Below are 14,508 nucleotides of genomic sequence, written 5' to 3' on the forward strand. Positions count from 1 at the left end.
GGGGACCACGAACATTCGACAGCCTCTGCTCTGCGTCTCCTCACTGTCCCATGAGCCAGCCTGCTTGCCACTCCCACCCCTCGCCTTCTCCTTCTTTCTTCTGTTACCTCCCCACCCCACACTGACTCCAAATTCCACCCTGTCCTGGGCCCCCGGCCTTTCCGCAAAGCCTTTCTTGTTCATTCCACCCCCTGTGCTTAGCCCTTGCATTGCCATGGGCCTTTGTCACCCAGAGCACAGTGTAGCTGTGACCAGGGCCCGCGTGAGCATTTCTTGAGTGTAACCCGGGGCTCTCCTCCGAACTGTAACCTTTGAGGGGGCGGGGACCACAGAGCACCTGCACGTGTGTCTCCTCCCGTGTTCACCCGGAGCGCAGAGCCGGGCTCCAGGAAATGCTCCAGCGGGGAGGAAACGCGCATCCACGAATGTTTGAGCTGGCAGGACCTTACGAGAAATTTAATCTGGCCCTCCTATTGCCACACGTTTGGACGAGCCTCACCGGGCAGGTAGGGCAGCACCTGGAGAACAGCCGCAGCCCCGCCAGTCACTGTCCGGGTTTTCAGGGGTCAGTAACTATATCCCTTTTTTCTTCTGGAATTTGGAGGCAGCTGAAAGATAGAGGCAGGAAGAGGACAGGTGAAGAATGTGACTTGGGTTGTGCCCCGTGGGCACCCAACTTCGTTCTCAGCCTGGGTCTGAGGTGTAAGGTGATGAGTCTGTTTGCTTCTCCAGCTGTCCTCGTCCTCTGTCACCTGGTCACTGTGTCTCTATAAACAAGTGTTTCAGTTTGTGTTTCAGTCTCCAGAATCGTTGAGCGTGGTAGAGCCCCCAGCGTTCTTTTCTTCATTCGTCCTGCAGAATGTTCGTGGTGCCCTGCCTGGATCAGAATGCTTCTGAAGCAGCAGGGATATGATCATAGGTAAAACACAGACCCGCCCCAAACGCAGCCCTCCCTGCTTGCTTCCAGTCGGGTATTTTCAGAGAATTAGACACTGAAGACTCTGTTTTTGGTGTCCTTGAAAATGTCCTAAAATGCCTTTCTGCTTCCCCGCTTTGGTTAGCGGGCACATGGAGCCCGGATGACTCCTTTTTTGGAATCAGGCTTCTATAGACCCTTAGGGTTCTAAGTCAGAGCCTGAGCCCCTTGGCCCCATAGTTTGCCCTGCTCGGGAAAGAAAGTAAGAGTCCGTTGCACTGCTGAGTCTTGTCAGTGTTTGCTTCCTTGTCCTCAAATGTAAGCCAGAGTTCTGGTTAGCTGGGCACTTGAGGCGGCTGGGACCTGGTGAGAAGACTTCTTGTCTCCCTCCCTCTGCCCTTCCCCCGCGCTCATACACTGTCTCTCTCCAATAAACAAATACAACTGAAAAAAGAAGAAGAAGAAGACGAGGTTGGGTTGTGTGTTTGAGCAGCTGCTGGGGTGTTTGAAATGACCCGCAGCTCCTCTTCCCTCTCTTCATGCCAGGCTCGTGGGGTAGGCGTCAGGGACTTCCCCCTGTGTCCCTGTGTGACCGCCTCTCCAAGGTGACTGGGCCTCTGTCTGCGGCCAACCCTGATCACCTCTGGGGCAGAGCCCCGCCCTCTCGCTGTCCCTCAGCCAGCTCTGCCTTCCTGCTTCCTGGGCTGACTCACGGGTCCTGTGCCCTGGGTCCCTTTCGGAGACTTGCCACTTGCCAGGTAGATGAACCAGTGCTCTGAGCAGCTGTGTGCTTAGAGGGACTCATGCTTCCCCTCCGTGCCCCATGTCACCTTAAACGTGCCCTCGGAGGCCTGACGTCACTTTTGTACATGCGGGTGATTACCATGCAGGGGAACCTGACCCAGGGACTACATTAAACAACCCAAATAAATTAGGTGCATTAATCACCCCATTTTACAGATGAAGTCACTGAGGCACCAGGTTGTAAAGAAACTTGTCCCAGGCCATAGGGCCAGGAAGCCAAGAAAATAAGATTCAGCCCTAGGTCCAGCTGGAGTCCGACCGGAGCCCGCAGTAGCCATTACTCTCCTGTCCCCAGTGCCATGCACTCTGCAGTGTCCCTCGTTCCCGTCCTCAGCTGGGGCATGGCAGGGACTGAAGTGAGCAGTCACAGAGGGACTTGATCCGTTGAAAGGCCAAGCATACCCCTTCTGTCCAGGCCCCCAGCCCTGGTAGGGAGCTCCCCATGGCTGCCTCCCAGGGCTTGGGCTGGGCCCTTAGGAAGTGGGAGGGTCATGGGGCAGCTCAGCAAACTCCAGCCAGAGGCTCAGGTGTGGGGGAACTGTGCACAGGCATCCCTGACAGCTGGGGATTCCCTTCCAGGGCTGTGGGTGTCCTGCCGCTCTTGGCTGTAACATGCTAAAGAGAACAGGTTGCAGGAGGGTTCAGCGACTTGCCCGTTCACCCTAGGAGGGAGGGACGCATGATCGCCGTCATTCAGAGTGGCATCTGAGGCTGAGAGAGGTCCATGCTTACTGCTCAAAACCTGTTAATGAACAGACTTTGTGTTGTTTGCACTTCTTACTTGCTTTCCACCTGCCCAGAGAGCCATGTAGTTGCAGGGCCTGTGGAGTCACAAATGATAGAAACACAGCTGAAACCGATTCACAGAAAGGCAAATCAATAACTCTGCATAACTGAAATAGAGATAAGTCTGGCTTCAGGCATAGCTGCATCCAGCTGCTCAAATGAGGTCATCTCCCAGCCCTCCTTTCATCTCTTTGGGCATTATCCTTTCTGGTGGCAAAAATGACCCCTCACAAGTCTAAGTCACACTTACCTTTCTAGGATTCCAGTGCAGAAAATCTTTCACTCTCAATATTTCCAGAAATCCCAGGACTGATTATCATTGGTTTAGCTATAGATATGTGACAGCCCTGAATCCATCAATCACCTGGTCCAGGTCTGCACCCTGCCCTGGAATCGGTTGGGGTGGGGGTTGTGAGCCCCCAGTGAAACTCACACGTGGGGTGTTAGCCAAAGGAAAGGCAGGGAGGATGGACTGGGACTGGAAGCCCAGAGGCAAACGCGGGAGCTGAGCGCTGCGGAGCATGAGCTGGTTCCTCCAGCAGCTGCGGGTTTGTGTCCCTCGCAAGGTGTCATGAGGTTGAAAGGAACGGACCCTCTGAGGTTTCTTGAGCAGCTACTATGGGCCAGGGTCTGTTCTACACCCCTGTGGAGGAGCTCGGTGTTCTCTTCTATTAATCATTCATTCTTTCTCTTCTTTCTCTCTCTTCAAGGACCAGCTCTCCGCTTCCTTCTCAGTCTCCCGCTCCTATGTAATTAAGACCCCTTCTTTTTCTCCCTTCCAGCCCTCTGTGTATACCTCTTTTGTCACATCCGCCCCAGATGGGCTTTCAGAAGGACCCCTGCCTCTGTCAGCTTCCCGAGCAGGGGCCTGGGTGGGGTTGATTCGTGTGCCTGCTCCCTGGTGGGCCCGCATAAATGCATGAGGTGATGTTCCCCTTGCCAGCCTCTTGCCACATCCCCGATGTTGCTGAGCACACGGAGGTCAGCGGCAGCAGCTGGTCCCTGGGCACTCCAGATGGCATCTGGCTTCTCTCAGCCTCTCCGTCGGGAGTCAGATTTTCCAGGCTGCGTGTGGAGCTTGGCCATCTCCCTGGAAAGCACTGATTGATTCCCCTTAGAGATGACCTGAATCCATCCCCAGCAGACAGATGCTACCTTGCCGAGCAAGGCAGGGAGCGGGCAGCCCGAAGGTACGAATTTAGAGAAAGGGGTGGTTAGCTCGCCTCTGTGCCTGGCGTTGTTCAGGGTGTAGGTGCTCGTTCCGCATTTCCTTGGGTGTCTGCCCTGTGGGGGAGCGAGAACGAGCTCCCCCTCTAACACAAGCACGTGGACCCAGGGCTGTGAATGTGGGGACATCGGAGGCGCGGACCAAGTGCTCGGGGCCAGAAAGCCAGACTGCCTGTGTGCGGATCCTTCCAGCAGTGCGGACCGTGAGCAAGCTTCTTAATCCCTCTGAACCTCGGTGTCTTCATCTGTAAATTAGGGAGGCTGTCACTACCTGGTAGAGGTTTCATGGAGATTAAATGAGATGATTTATGCACAGCGTTTAGCCCGGGCCTTGGCACATAGTGGGTGCTCGGTAAGCATCATTCGTGTTAGTTTTCTGCCAGGTGGATGCTGGAGATACACAGGCGCACCGGACAGGTGTCCCCATACCACAAGTTCAGAATCAGTGATCAGTGGGAGATAAAGTCCTTGGGGCAGGGAAAGCTCTTGTCAGGGGAGAATTTTTGGAGGTAGCATCTGCTAGGGCTTTGACTCCCACTCGGAGGCGGGTGTCGGGCAGCAGTCTGTGCGCGGGGCTCTTGGGGAAGCTGCTTTTATCTTTCTGAGCCTCAGGTTCCTCATCCTGTCCTGGAAATGATGAAACCCACCCCGCACGGCCTGGTATACAGTAGGTACTTAATAAGTAAAGCCACTGCTTTATTAATAAGCCATCTCAAAGGGGTTGCAAATAAATGAAATGTTTATTAAGCATGGGCTTGGCATTGGCAGTATCGGAAGCGTCTTCCCATAGGGTCACGTGTGTGTAGGTGAGCGCGTATGCCCACCCGGCACTCTTTGGCCTGTTGGGGCTTTGAGAGTCTTGGCTGTGACTGGCCTTTGAGCCTTGTTGTCTGTGGCATACGGTCAGATCAAGGGACTGTGCTGAGCAGTGATGATAGGAGAGGCATGGGGAGCCCAGGCCATGCGTGACCCCCATAGACAGTGGGAATGTGAGTTGGCCTTGGCGAAGTCCTGGGGCTTGATGCCAGGTTCCAGTGACAGCCTGGCCTTGGCCCAGCCCCGCATCCTGCAGGGAGGGCCCTGCTCCTGCTTGCGGCGTGTCCCACCAGGGATGTTCTAGGGCTTCGGGTGTGAGAAAGTGCTTACGGGGAGGAGCTCCAGTCAGAGCAGGGCTTGTTTAAGGACAGAGCAGGCAACCTGGAGAAGTCCAAGGCTGGCCACGTGGGGTCTGGACATGGGAGCCTGGGGCAGTACCCTCTCCATCCCACCTCCCTCCTCTTCCAGGGATTCTCCCCCAGGTGCCTTCCCCAGCCTTACTCCTCTGCCAGGGTCCCATTCTTGCAACCCTTTAATGCCTGGGAGAGAGAATCTGATTGGTCCCTTCCTATCCAGTAGTTCGGCAGACCCTGGATCAGGTGACTCTCCTGGCCCAATCCACTGCATCTGGGCAGGTGGGCAGGGTCCCTGATCTGTGGCGCTGCTTCCTTCCAGATTGTGGGGATATAGTTAACTTAGAGAATTTGGGGCAAGGAGGACGAATTAACTCATGATGTCCAGTCCTCCTGAGCTGAAATGCCTTCCAGGATTGGAAACTCTCTTCCTTTCCAGCCCCTCTAATTTTGATGAGTTTTAAGCATTCACCTTTATATGGAGCCCCAAATCGATCTCATTGTAGCATCACCGTTGGCCCGCGTCCTGCCGTGTGAAGATCCTCCACACTAAATCCGTGTTGTTGACCCGAGAGCCCCTCTGACACGAGAAGACAGCCGCCAGGGCACAGGATCCCATACGCCTTCCTGCACCCCAGCTTCATTTCCCCCGGTGTCTTTCTTCCCTGTCAGGACAGAGCAGATTGTGCTGGGGGTAGGGGGCGGACAGGACGCTTTGCCTTGATCCGCCCGGCTTGGCCAGCCACACATCTCTCATTCCGACAGAGTGTTCCCCACACTGAGCTGCGTGTTCCCGGCTCCCCTGATGTTGTTTAAGAGGACTCAGCAGGAGCCTGAAGACATCAGTGGCACGCACTGGGAGCAAGGCGGGGAGAGAGACAGCTAGAGACTCCACGGGCTGACGTTAGGACAGGTGGGGCCGGACAGTAGCCTAGGCCAGGGCTGTGGAGTTAGGACACCGTTCTTTCCCCTTTGCTGCAGCTTCCATGCACCAACCGCCCCCTGGCTGACAGCCCCTAGGTCAAAAGGAACATCCAGTGCCAAGTTCACGCACTCCTTTTGCAGTCCCTAAGCAGCATCCATGGTCAAATAAACAGCCCCTTGGCAAGAGGTCCTGTGAACATTTTCATACAACCGGGAGATTACAAAAAAGAGGAAGACGAAGGTGGAGAAAATGCGTTACTTGCAGACCCATTGACAAAGGAGATTGAGTGTCTGCCTGGAAATGTTTGACTCAGCTGCCTACCTTCCAGGCCAGGCCAGCCCAGGTTAGGGGTCTGGTTTTCCCCCCTGCCTCCCCCAAATGAGCTTTTTGCAGGTGTGCACACAGAGAAAATGCTCATTTGGAGGGAGATTTACAGCTTTGTCCGGAGATTGGGGGCAGGAACAACTTCCTGGGCAGTGGGGTTATCCTGGGTTAATTTTCATGATTACGGAAAGAATCTTAGCTGAACACTCTTTGGCCTCGCCTGTGGCCTTTGCTGGAGCCATGCTGACCGAACTGCTGACCTGCCAGAGGACCAGAGGGGTGCTGTCCCTTGTCCTTGGGCCTCCTGGGTTTGAGCTTCATTGTCCAGGGCCTTATGGCTGAAGAAGCACAAGAGCCTGCCTTGGATTTTTTTATTATTTTTGGTGCCTGGATTATGTGTAGCTCTGTGCCATCCACCCCTGAAGGAGTGACCTCACTGGCCTGGTGAGCAGCCTGCAGTTCCAGGGGGACACAGCAGCACGCCCACGGGACACGGGGGTTTTTCTTATTCCAAGTCGAGTTACAGTGCAAACACCTGCTCCTCATTTGGCCTACTGTCTGCAGCTTTGTCCGGCCGTGGAAGCACAAACTGTGGCACGTGTGTTGTGTTGTGTTGTGTTTTACCATCCCCTACCCCGCCAGTTCCATATACCCCGGGGACACGTGTCTGTTCTCCTTCCCCTCGAGCAGCCGTGAGTGAGCATACTACTTCAGATGCGTCCGAAAAAGGGGTCCCAGCCTCAGGCCTGGACATCCCAGGCTTGGAGTTTGTGGAGTCGGAAGAAGAAAGAGAAAAGATCTAGAAGTTCAGCTCCAGAGAGTAGGGCAGGAGGAGGCTGACTGAGCCTGTGATGTATAGACCAACAGAAAGCCTTGGGCCTGCACCGAACCGTTCACGTGCGGGGTCTCTGCTCTGAGCTCCATTCATTCCTGTATTCGAGCTGCACACTGGGTCTGCAGCAGCGAGACCTCGAACCTGCTTGCTGTTCGTCAGTTGGTGTTGTTTTCTCCCCGGGGAGTGGGGGAAGGAGAGGTATGGCAGAGGGAGACTTCAAGGAAAAGCATGCTTGGTCTTGAAAGCATCTCTGGCCAAAGAGAGCAAGGTCCTTTTCCGGCGGGGGCGGGGGGGAGAGGGTCGCCCGACCTAAGGCCTTCCTTGCCCTGGGCTTGTGCCCTGGGCTGGCTTCAGCTCAGTAGGTCCCTGATCAGGGCTCAGGGCCGTGCTAGGTGCTGGGATCCCTAAGGCGTGGCTCCTGCCAGGAGGTGCTCCGGGAAGACCTGGAGGGTGGCGTTCTGTACAAGATTTCCTTGTGGGCAGGGTCCTTTGTGTTCCTCCAAGGAAAGCAGCCTGGGGGTTGGTCACCATTGGTGAAAATCCTGCCTCGTCTCTTTGTTTTCCTCCTTCTTTAAAGAGGTGCTGGGATGTGGTCACGTGTTGTGCCGGCCTGGGTACGGGCCGTGCGTGTGTGTGGGAGCATGTGTGCAAGGGGGGCTGGGAGGTGGGGGTGGAGAGCCGTGGGGTTTTTTCAATTTACATTTCTCGAATAGTTTTCTCCTCTGCGCTCCCAAGAGGCAGCACGCAGGGTGGAATCAGCATTTGACCTTTGCTAAATGTTGGTGGAGTGGGCCAGACAGGCGGGGGGGAAATGTTTGGTGGCAATGGCGGCAGCTCAAAGCCGGGGTTCGAGTTACATCTCTTTTTTTTTTTTTTTTAGTTCATAAACAAGAAAGTGATGGTGGTTGGTGGTAAAAGAGAGGGGGCTTCCTGTGCCGGGGCCTTACAGATTAGGATCACGTGGGCCACTCAGCTCGCAGCTCTGGAGACCTGTCAGCAGAGAATGTTCTAGCAGGGGGTTCAGGTCATGAGTTTCCAGGAGAAGCCCCTAGGGATCCAGGACCAGGCTGCCAGGCAGGGGCTGGTCTCAGAACCAGAAGGCAGCGGCTCCCAGAAGGGGGAGGGAGGGAAAGACCCGGCAGGAATGTTGCATTGGGCCGGCGCCGAGCACTGTGCATTTGCGTGTAGTCCCCCGTCACTCATTCATCCTCACAGCGCTCGATAAGACAGGCGCTGCTATCGCCCCATTTTACAGATGAGGGAACTGAGGCACAGGGAAGTGCTTGCGGGGCTGGGACTCAAACCCAGACTGCCTCACCCTTGCGATGTGTCTGGCCACTTCGACCACACTGCCTGTCAGCTGACTGCCACCCAAACAGCTGAGCAAGAATTTGTCAGAACCGAAAGGAGATATGCGGGTTCCGTGCTGGCCCGAGTTTTCCTGTGGAGGAAGAGGTTCTGTTCACAGACGTGGCAGTAACGCATGAGGGACCTGAGGTTGCCCTCCCCCCAAAAGGCACCACATTTTTCCGCCTTGATTATACGTTTGGTTCATAGCCCATACTGCCGAAACCCCCCAAGTGAAGTAGGGGTGTTTTTCTAATCAGTTTTGGTCGTTTTTAGTCCTGACGGTTGTAGCCTGATGGGAGGAGGGACATGGTTGTGGGAGCCCCTGTTGGTCCCCCTACTTTGAAGTCTAGGTATCCATTTCCACAAAGGCCTCAGAGACAGGATGGACCACTCTGGGATTGTGGGTACCCTCAGCCCTTTAAACAGATAGAGGGGGTGGGGAGCAAGCTAGGAGGACAGGAGTGCATAGAACGGCCCAGAGAGGCAAGGTTGCACCCGGGAGGGAGTCGGGAGTCTGCACAGGGAGGGAGGGAGGAGGGGGCTAGGGGAAGGTCTGAGGGAGGTGGGGAGCTGGGCCCAGGCCTCATGCACCCCAGACTCCCTGGGTGAACTGGCTGAGGCAAGGAGCTGTTCCTTAGGCCTTGGGTTGACTGCCCTTAATAAGGACAGTAAAACCCACCATTGTCATATTCGCAGGAGGTTAGGATGAAAAACATGACAGAAGTGAGAGCACTTTGAAGGAAAAGTTAAAAGCGCTATATTCAGCTCAGCACCATCAGGCCAAAGCACGGCCTTCTTTGTGTGAAAACGCCATCTTGTTCTGGGCCAGGCAGAAGGCCTCCATCCGGCCTCGCTAGCTAGTGTGCATTGCATTTGAGTTATGTGTGTCAGGATTTGGGATTGGGGGGGCCCTGTGGCACATCAAAGACTAGAATCCTGGGAAGACACGTTGCAGGGAGAAGCCAGGTGACGCGGTGACAGTGGCCCACCACTTCCTAGGTGTGGGCCCTGGGACAGGTCCTTGCTGCTTCAGTGTCCTCCTCTGTAAAGCAGGCATCCTGCCACCCGCTGAGGTTGCTGGGACGTTGCACCGGACCTGTGCCCGGCACGGAGAGTGCCCCCAGTCCCCAGAACGCTGAGCCCAGTGCCTGGCCTTCCAGTGGCAGGTTGCTGAAGTCCAGCCACGCTGGAGACCGAGTGTAGGGCCTCCTGTGAACCAGTCCCCTATGGTGTAGGCCTGCTCTTTCTCAGTCCAAGGTAATTTTTCAATTAACTCGATTGGCTGGAAACCGGGGCGCCCTTGGAGTGTGGGAAAATGTCCCAGGCCGGAAGGGCCCTCCCCTCTGCCCCCAAGCTTGCTCGGGGCTTGGCTTCCAGAGGGAGGATCCAATTTCACATTAGGACACCAGGATGTGATCCCAATGCCCCTCTGAAAAATCCCAGATGGCGCCTTCTAGAAGCCCCAGCGGGCTCCACACTGGCGGCTGGCCTGCCCGCCCTCCCCTCCCCACCCCTGGCGGGCTCCTCGACCGGGGCTCCAGTGTGAGAGCAGCGAACGGTGCTCGTTACTGACTTTATTGCTAAACAATTTAGAAAGGCAGCCCTCCCAGTTTTCATAAGTGAAACATTTAAAGTATGCAACGCATATTTTATTTCTTCCTGGAGCAGCTGCTCAGTTGGGCTGGAGAATAATCAGGAGCCGTTCCTCGGTGCTGCCCTGCTGTGCTTGTAGGTTCCATGGCCTCCAGCCCCTCCCACTAAGTGACGGGCGGGGAGGACGCAGGCGGCTGGAGCTCAAGATGCCCTGTTCCTTTCCCACCCCCTCCACGGGGCCAGCCATCCTCTATGATGGCATCAGAGCGGACTGCCCGTGTGTGCCAAGGGCTTGCGCGGTGCTGGGCCCCTTCTTGGAGCTTTTTATCTCTCACTCATAGAACGTCACACCATACTATTAATTTATCTGTCCGCATATGAGAACAGAGAAGTGACCTGCAGGTCAAACAGCTACGAAAGGACAGAGCCAGGATTTGATCCAGCAGCTGGTCCCAGGACCGCCGCTCTTAACTGTCTGGGCCACCCACCCTTTTGTGGGTGAGGAAGTTGGGGGACATAGAGGTCATGTCATACATCACAGGAAACGCCCATCTTAGTTCCCCGGCTGAAGCCACCTTCGAGATGGGAAGACCTCCAGGTTTACCCTCTGTTTAGGCCACAGTCTGGACTTGGTTTAAAATCTTCTAAAAGCCCGGATCTGTTTGCAACGCGGATCTGAAAATGCAGGGATTTCAGACCTCCACCCTTGTGCGGTGGCCCTGGTCGCCCACTTCTCTCCTCCGCATAATTGTTTACATCTGTGGGGGCCTTCCGCATGCCTTCCGCATTTCGGTGCGCTTAACCCCTGAGTGGATGTCTGAGACTGGCTGAGCACACTGAGCCAAAGCATGTTTCCAGTTTGGTTTCCAGGTCATAGTAGCCAGTGGCCTCACGATTCAAGGTTGTGAATTCCAGACACCTTCCTCTGGGCCTCAGTTTGTGTATAAAATGGGCATAGAAATGCTTTTTTCCCCCCAGTCTTAGGAAGGGAACTCTCCCACTAGGAACTCGACCTGGGAGAACCCGCTCCCCGACCAGTAGGACGGGCAGCTTCTGTCTACCCTGTACATTCTGGTAATGGGTGGAGAAGGAAACTGAGAGGCAGGTGCTTTGCTGCTGACTCAGACTCAGGGACGGGAAAGAAAGCCAGAGCTGGGCTGTCCCTGCAGCAGCAGCAAGGCCTCGGTCAGGTTGGTTCCTCCCAATTTGCAGTGAGCTCTGTGCTCACCGCATAGCCGGGCTGTGTCCTGAGTTGGTGGGTGTAACCCGTGTAACCCATACCACACCCTCTCCTTTACATTTTGGTCATTTTTCCCCCCTGGAGGTAGTGAAGAGGGAGGAGAGATGAGACGCGCGAGTCCCACAGGTGAGGGCAGAGGGAAAAAGGCCACGCCAGCCCTGCGGTTGCCGTCCTCTTCTGGGTGTATTCCTTTAGGAGGCAGGCCTTGAGGAGGGATGAAGCTTGTTTCAAGAGCCAAGAATGGGGGACCCAGACATTTCTACCAAAGTTCGAAGTGAGGCATAATGCCTTCTCTGTGCCCGTTTGTCAGCCTCTTTGTTCTGGCAGGTAGCTCAAGAAATACGCACAGCATGGCATTTGGGCCGGGAGCCTGGCCCCATAGTTAAGAACAGGAGCTTTGCAGTCATTCGGACTTCTGAGTTGGGAACTTGAACCAGCTCTGTGACCTTGAACAAGCCAGTTCACCTGGCCTGGCCTCTGTCTCTGCCAGTGTGAAATGAGGAGCATGCTAGCACGGCTCCCACGGGCTTGGTAGAGAATTTGGTGGGCCAGGTACATAGTCAGCACCCGGACGGGAGCTGGAACCCTCGGGCGAAGGAAGGAGACCCAGTGGCTGTGGGGTTGGTCCTCACGGACCCCTCCAGGTGGGATAGAAGGAGAAAGGCTGATTTGGGCAGGAAAAGTCTGGACATGGCCTTGAGGCAGAACTTGAAAATGTGTGCCTTCCCGGGTTTAAGCCAGAGGGACTGTTCGCTGCAAAGGTAAGCTAGACTTGAAGTTCCCATGGGGGTAGGTGCTCACTGGTTTTGTGCAGGTGAATTCCAGTATCTATCCTGCCCATCCAGTTCCTGAAAGGAAGCAGATGGCCTTTAGGTTTGTGGGAATGCTGGGTGCCCAGAAAACCATCTCTCACAAAAGCAGTTTACCAGAATTCTTATCCAGTTAGATGGGATAGAAAACCCAACTCAGGGGCGCCTGGGTGGCACAGCGGTTAAGCGTCTGCCTTCGGCTCAGGGCGTGATCCTGGCATTCTGGGATCGAGCCCCACATCAGGCTCCTCTGCTGGGAGCCTGCTTCTTCCTCTCCCACTCCCCCTGCTTGTGTTCCGTCTCTCGCTGGCTGTCTCTATCTCTGTCGAATAAATAAATAAAATCTTTAAAAAAAAAAAAAAAAGAAAGAAAGAAAACCCAACTCAAACTGGCTTAAAAATGTATTTGCTCATGTCCAGGGGAAATCCTGGCTTCAGGTGTGGTGTGGTCCAGGACACGGATGTTATCTGAACCCAGTCTTTATCTTGTTGGCACCCCCCACCCACCAGGCCAGACAGCTGCCAGCATCTTCAGGCTCTATCCTCAGGCTTATCGTTGAGGAAGGATGCATAGGCCAGACACTGACTGTGATTGGACTGGCTCGGGTCATGTGCCCCTCTCCTGAGCCAATCACAGTGGCCGGCACAATTCAGGGCTCTGATTGGCCGGACTGGGTCACATTTTCAGCTCTGAACCACAGGCCTTAAGACTGACTCTCCAAAGGCCGATGGAAACGCTGTGTCAAAAAGATGCGGAGGAAGAAGGGGGTGTAGATGTTAGCGGAATGGAAATGTCTGCAGCCCAATCCAGGAGGGTATCACGAGGAACTTGGAAAAGGCAGGATGAGCCCGCATTCCAGAGGAAGTGGTAACTGTGGCTGAGCTTGACGAGCGTGCTAAGATGCCTCCTTGCACCAAAGGGTATCCTTTGGTCAGCCCACCAGAGCCAGTGGCCAGGCCCTGGGGAGAGGCCGGCCCTCTCTTCTCCCGCCCCTCCTGCCCAGCAAGCAGATAGCAGCAGGCTGCTGGAGGCCACCGAGGAGACCTGGACGGGCTTTGGGACTGAGCAGTCCCTGCTGCCACTACCCGTCAGGGACTGTGGCCACCCAGGTGGCAGGAGAATGCCTGCCTCTCCCACTCCTAGCCAGATGGTGTACTGGGAGGCTCACATCCCTCCTGGAGCTAGAATAACTTGCTGAATGATTTTTGCGGATCCCGGAGGCCCATGGGGTTCCTCCTGGCTGTCAGTGCTCCGACAGCATCAAGCCACCGGCTGAGAAAGGCTTTCTGGGCTTGCAGTGCAGTGGACACAGGAGGCGAGGACCTCACGTGGCGTATTATAGGGATCAGGCCCAGCCGCCCTCAGGGAGCGCGTTCTGCACCGCCAATGCTCGTGCTGAGTTCTGCCTGAGAACGAGGCAACTGTGCCTGAGGGTTGTGACCCCTCCACTTCCCCGGGCTGTCCCTGCTTCTGACTATGTGACTGTCCATCTTGAGCCTGTGACCTGGTCTCCATCGCTGGTGCCTGGCACACAATCATTGCGGAGTCAGTGCTTGGGGAGAGGTGACAGGCGGCTGCAGACCCCATGTCCCTGGAGAGAGTCAGATTTCTGGGATAGAGAGCGCTCCCGTGGGAACTGTGGCCCGTGGGCTGCAAGGCCACGCAGGAAGATTAGTTTGGCAGTCGGGCCCGAGGAGAGTGTGGCTAAAATGTGTGTTTCTGGGCCAGCAGCTGCCCTGACAGCCTCTACGGCACAGATTAAACAGTACCTAAAGGAGAAAACAATCACTGTGAAATCTGAGAAAAAGACGAAGGCTGTGTCACCTGGGTGCCTGCCGTGCCCCCTCCCCCCACCTGGAGTAGGGATTGCCAGGTGGCTGTCTCAGGCCCGGGCGTGGCCTGGGGAGTAATACTGTTGAGAAGTGAGTGGCAGGGCGATATTTGAGAATCTCGTCGTATTTGGCGAGTGCAGTCTTGCATCCCGGTCATCCCCAAGGCTTTACGTGTCAGGATCATATGACAAAGGCCCAGAGAACACGGAAGTCTCCAGCAAACCGTAGTCCCAGCTCTTGCCTGCGTACCCCTGGGCCTGTTTCTGGACTAGAGGGTCCGTCTCCATGAGCAAGAGGGACCGGGGGGGCGGGGCAGGGGAGTCTGCAGGGTGAACAGGGACAGAAGTCGTACAAGAGGGCTGTCTACAGTGCCTACTGCAGGGACCAGGCAGGAAGGGAGCCTGGGCTCGGCTGAAGGAGCCAACCAAGCAGAGGGACATGCTGCCCAGGCTCCCTTCACCAGTCCCAGAGGCCCAGGGTGGCCGTCAGAGGCACACCCCTGAAGCTGCCCTTCCCAGGCAACTGCCCTTCCAAGATTTCTCTTCCCAGAGGCAAACCATTATGTTCAAGACCAACCAGCCAGGTTTCCCTGTGGCAGTCCGGTCATTTACAGAGCGTTAAGGACCCTTTGGGGTTGGGTATGCAACCAAGGGTTACGTTGCTGCTTTCGCCACCACCACCGGCTGCCCTGGGCTGAC

General features: G+C 55.6%; 1 protein-coding gene across 1 annotated transcript in view; it reads left to right on the forward strand.

The window, feature by feature from the left end:
* Positions 1–404: 404 nt before the first annotated feature.
* KAZN (kazrin, periplakin interacting protein) overlaps positions 405–14,508 on the forward strand; it is a 97,730-nt gene continuing 83,626 nt past the window's right edge. The window contains exon 1 of the mRNA XM_040645802.1: positions 405–919. Coding sequence (XP_040501736.1) covers positions 910–919 — 10 coding nt within the window. The 5' untranslated portion in view covers positions 405–909. The remainder of the gene's footprint in view (positions 920–14,508) is intronic.

The sequence above is a fragment of the Ursus maritimus genome, unplaced genomic scaffold, assembly GCF_017311325.1.
Source record: "Ursus maritimus isolate PB19 unplaced genomic scaffold, ASM1731132v1 scaffold_32, whole genome shotgun sequence".
In the NCBI taxonomy this organism is placed as follows: domain Eukaryota; kingdom Metazoa; phylum Chordata; class Mammalia; order Carnivora; family Ursidae; genus Ursus; species Ursus maritimus.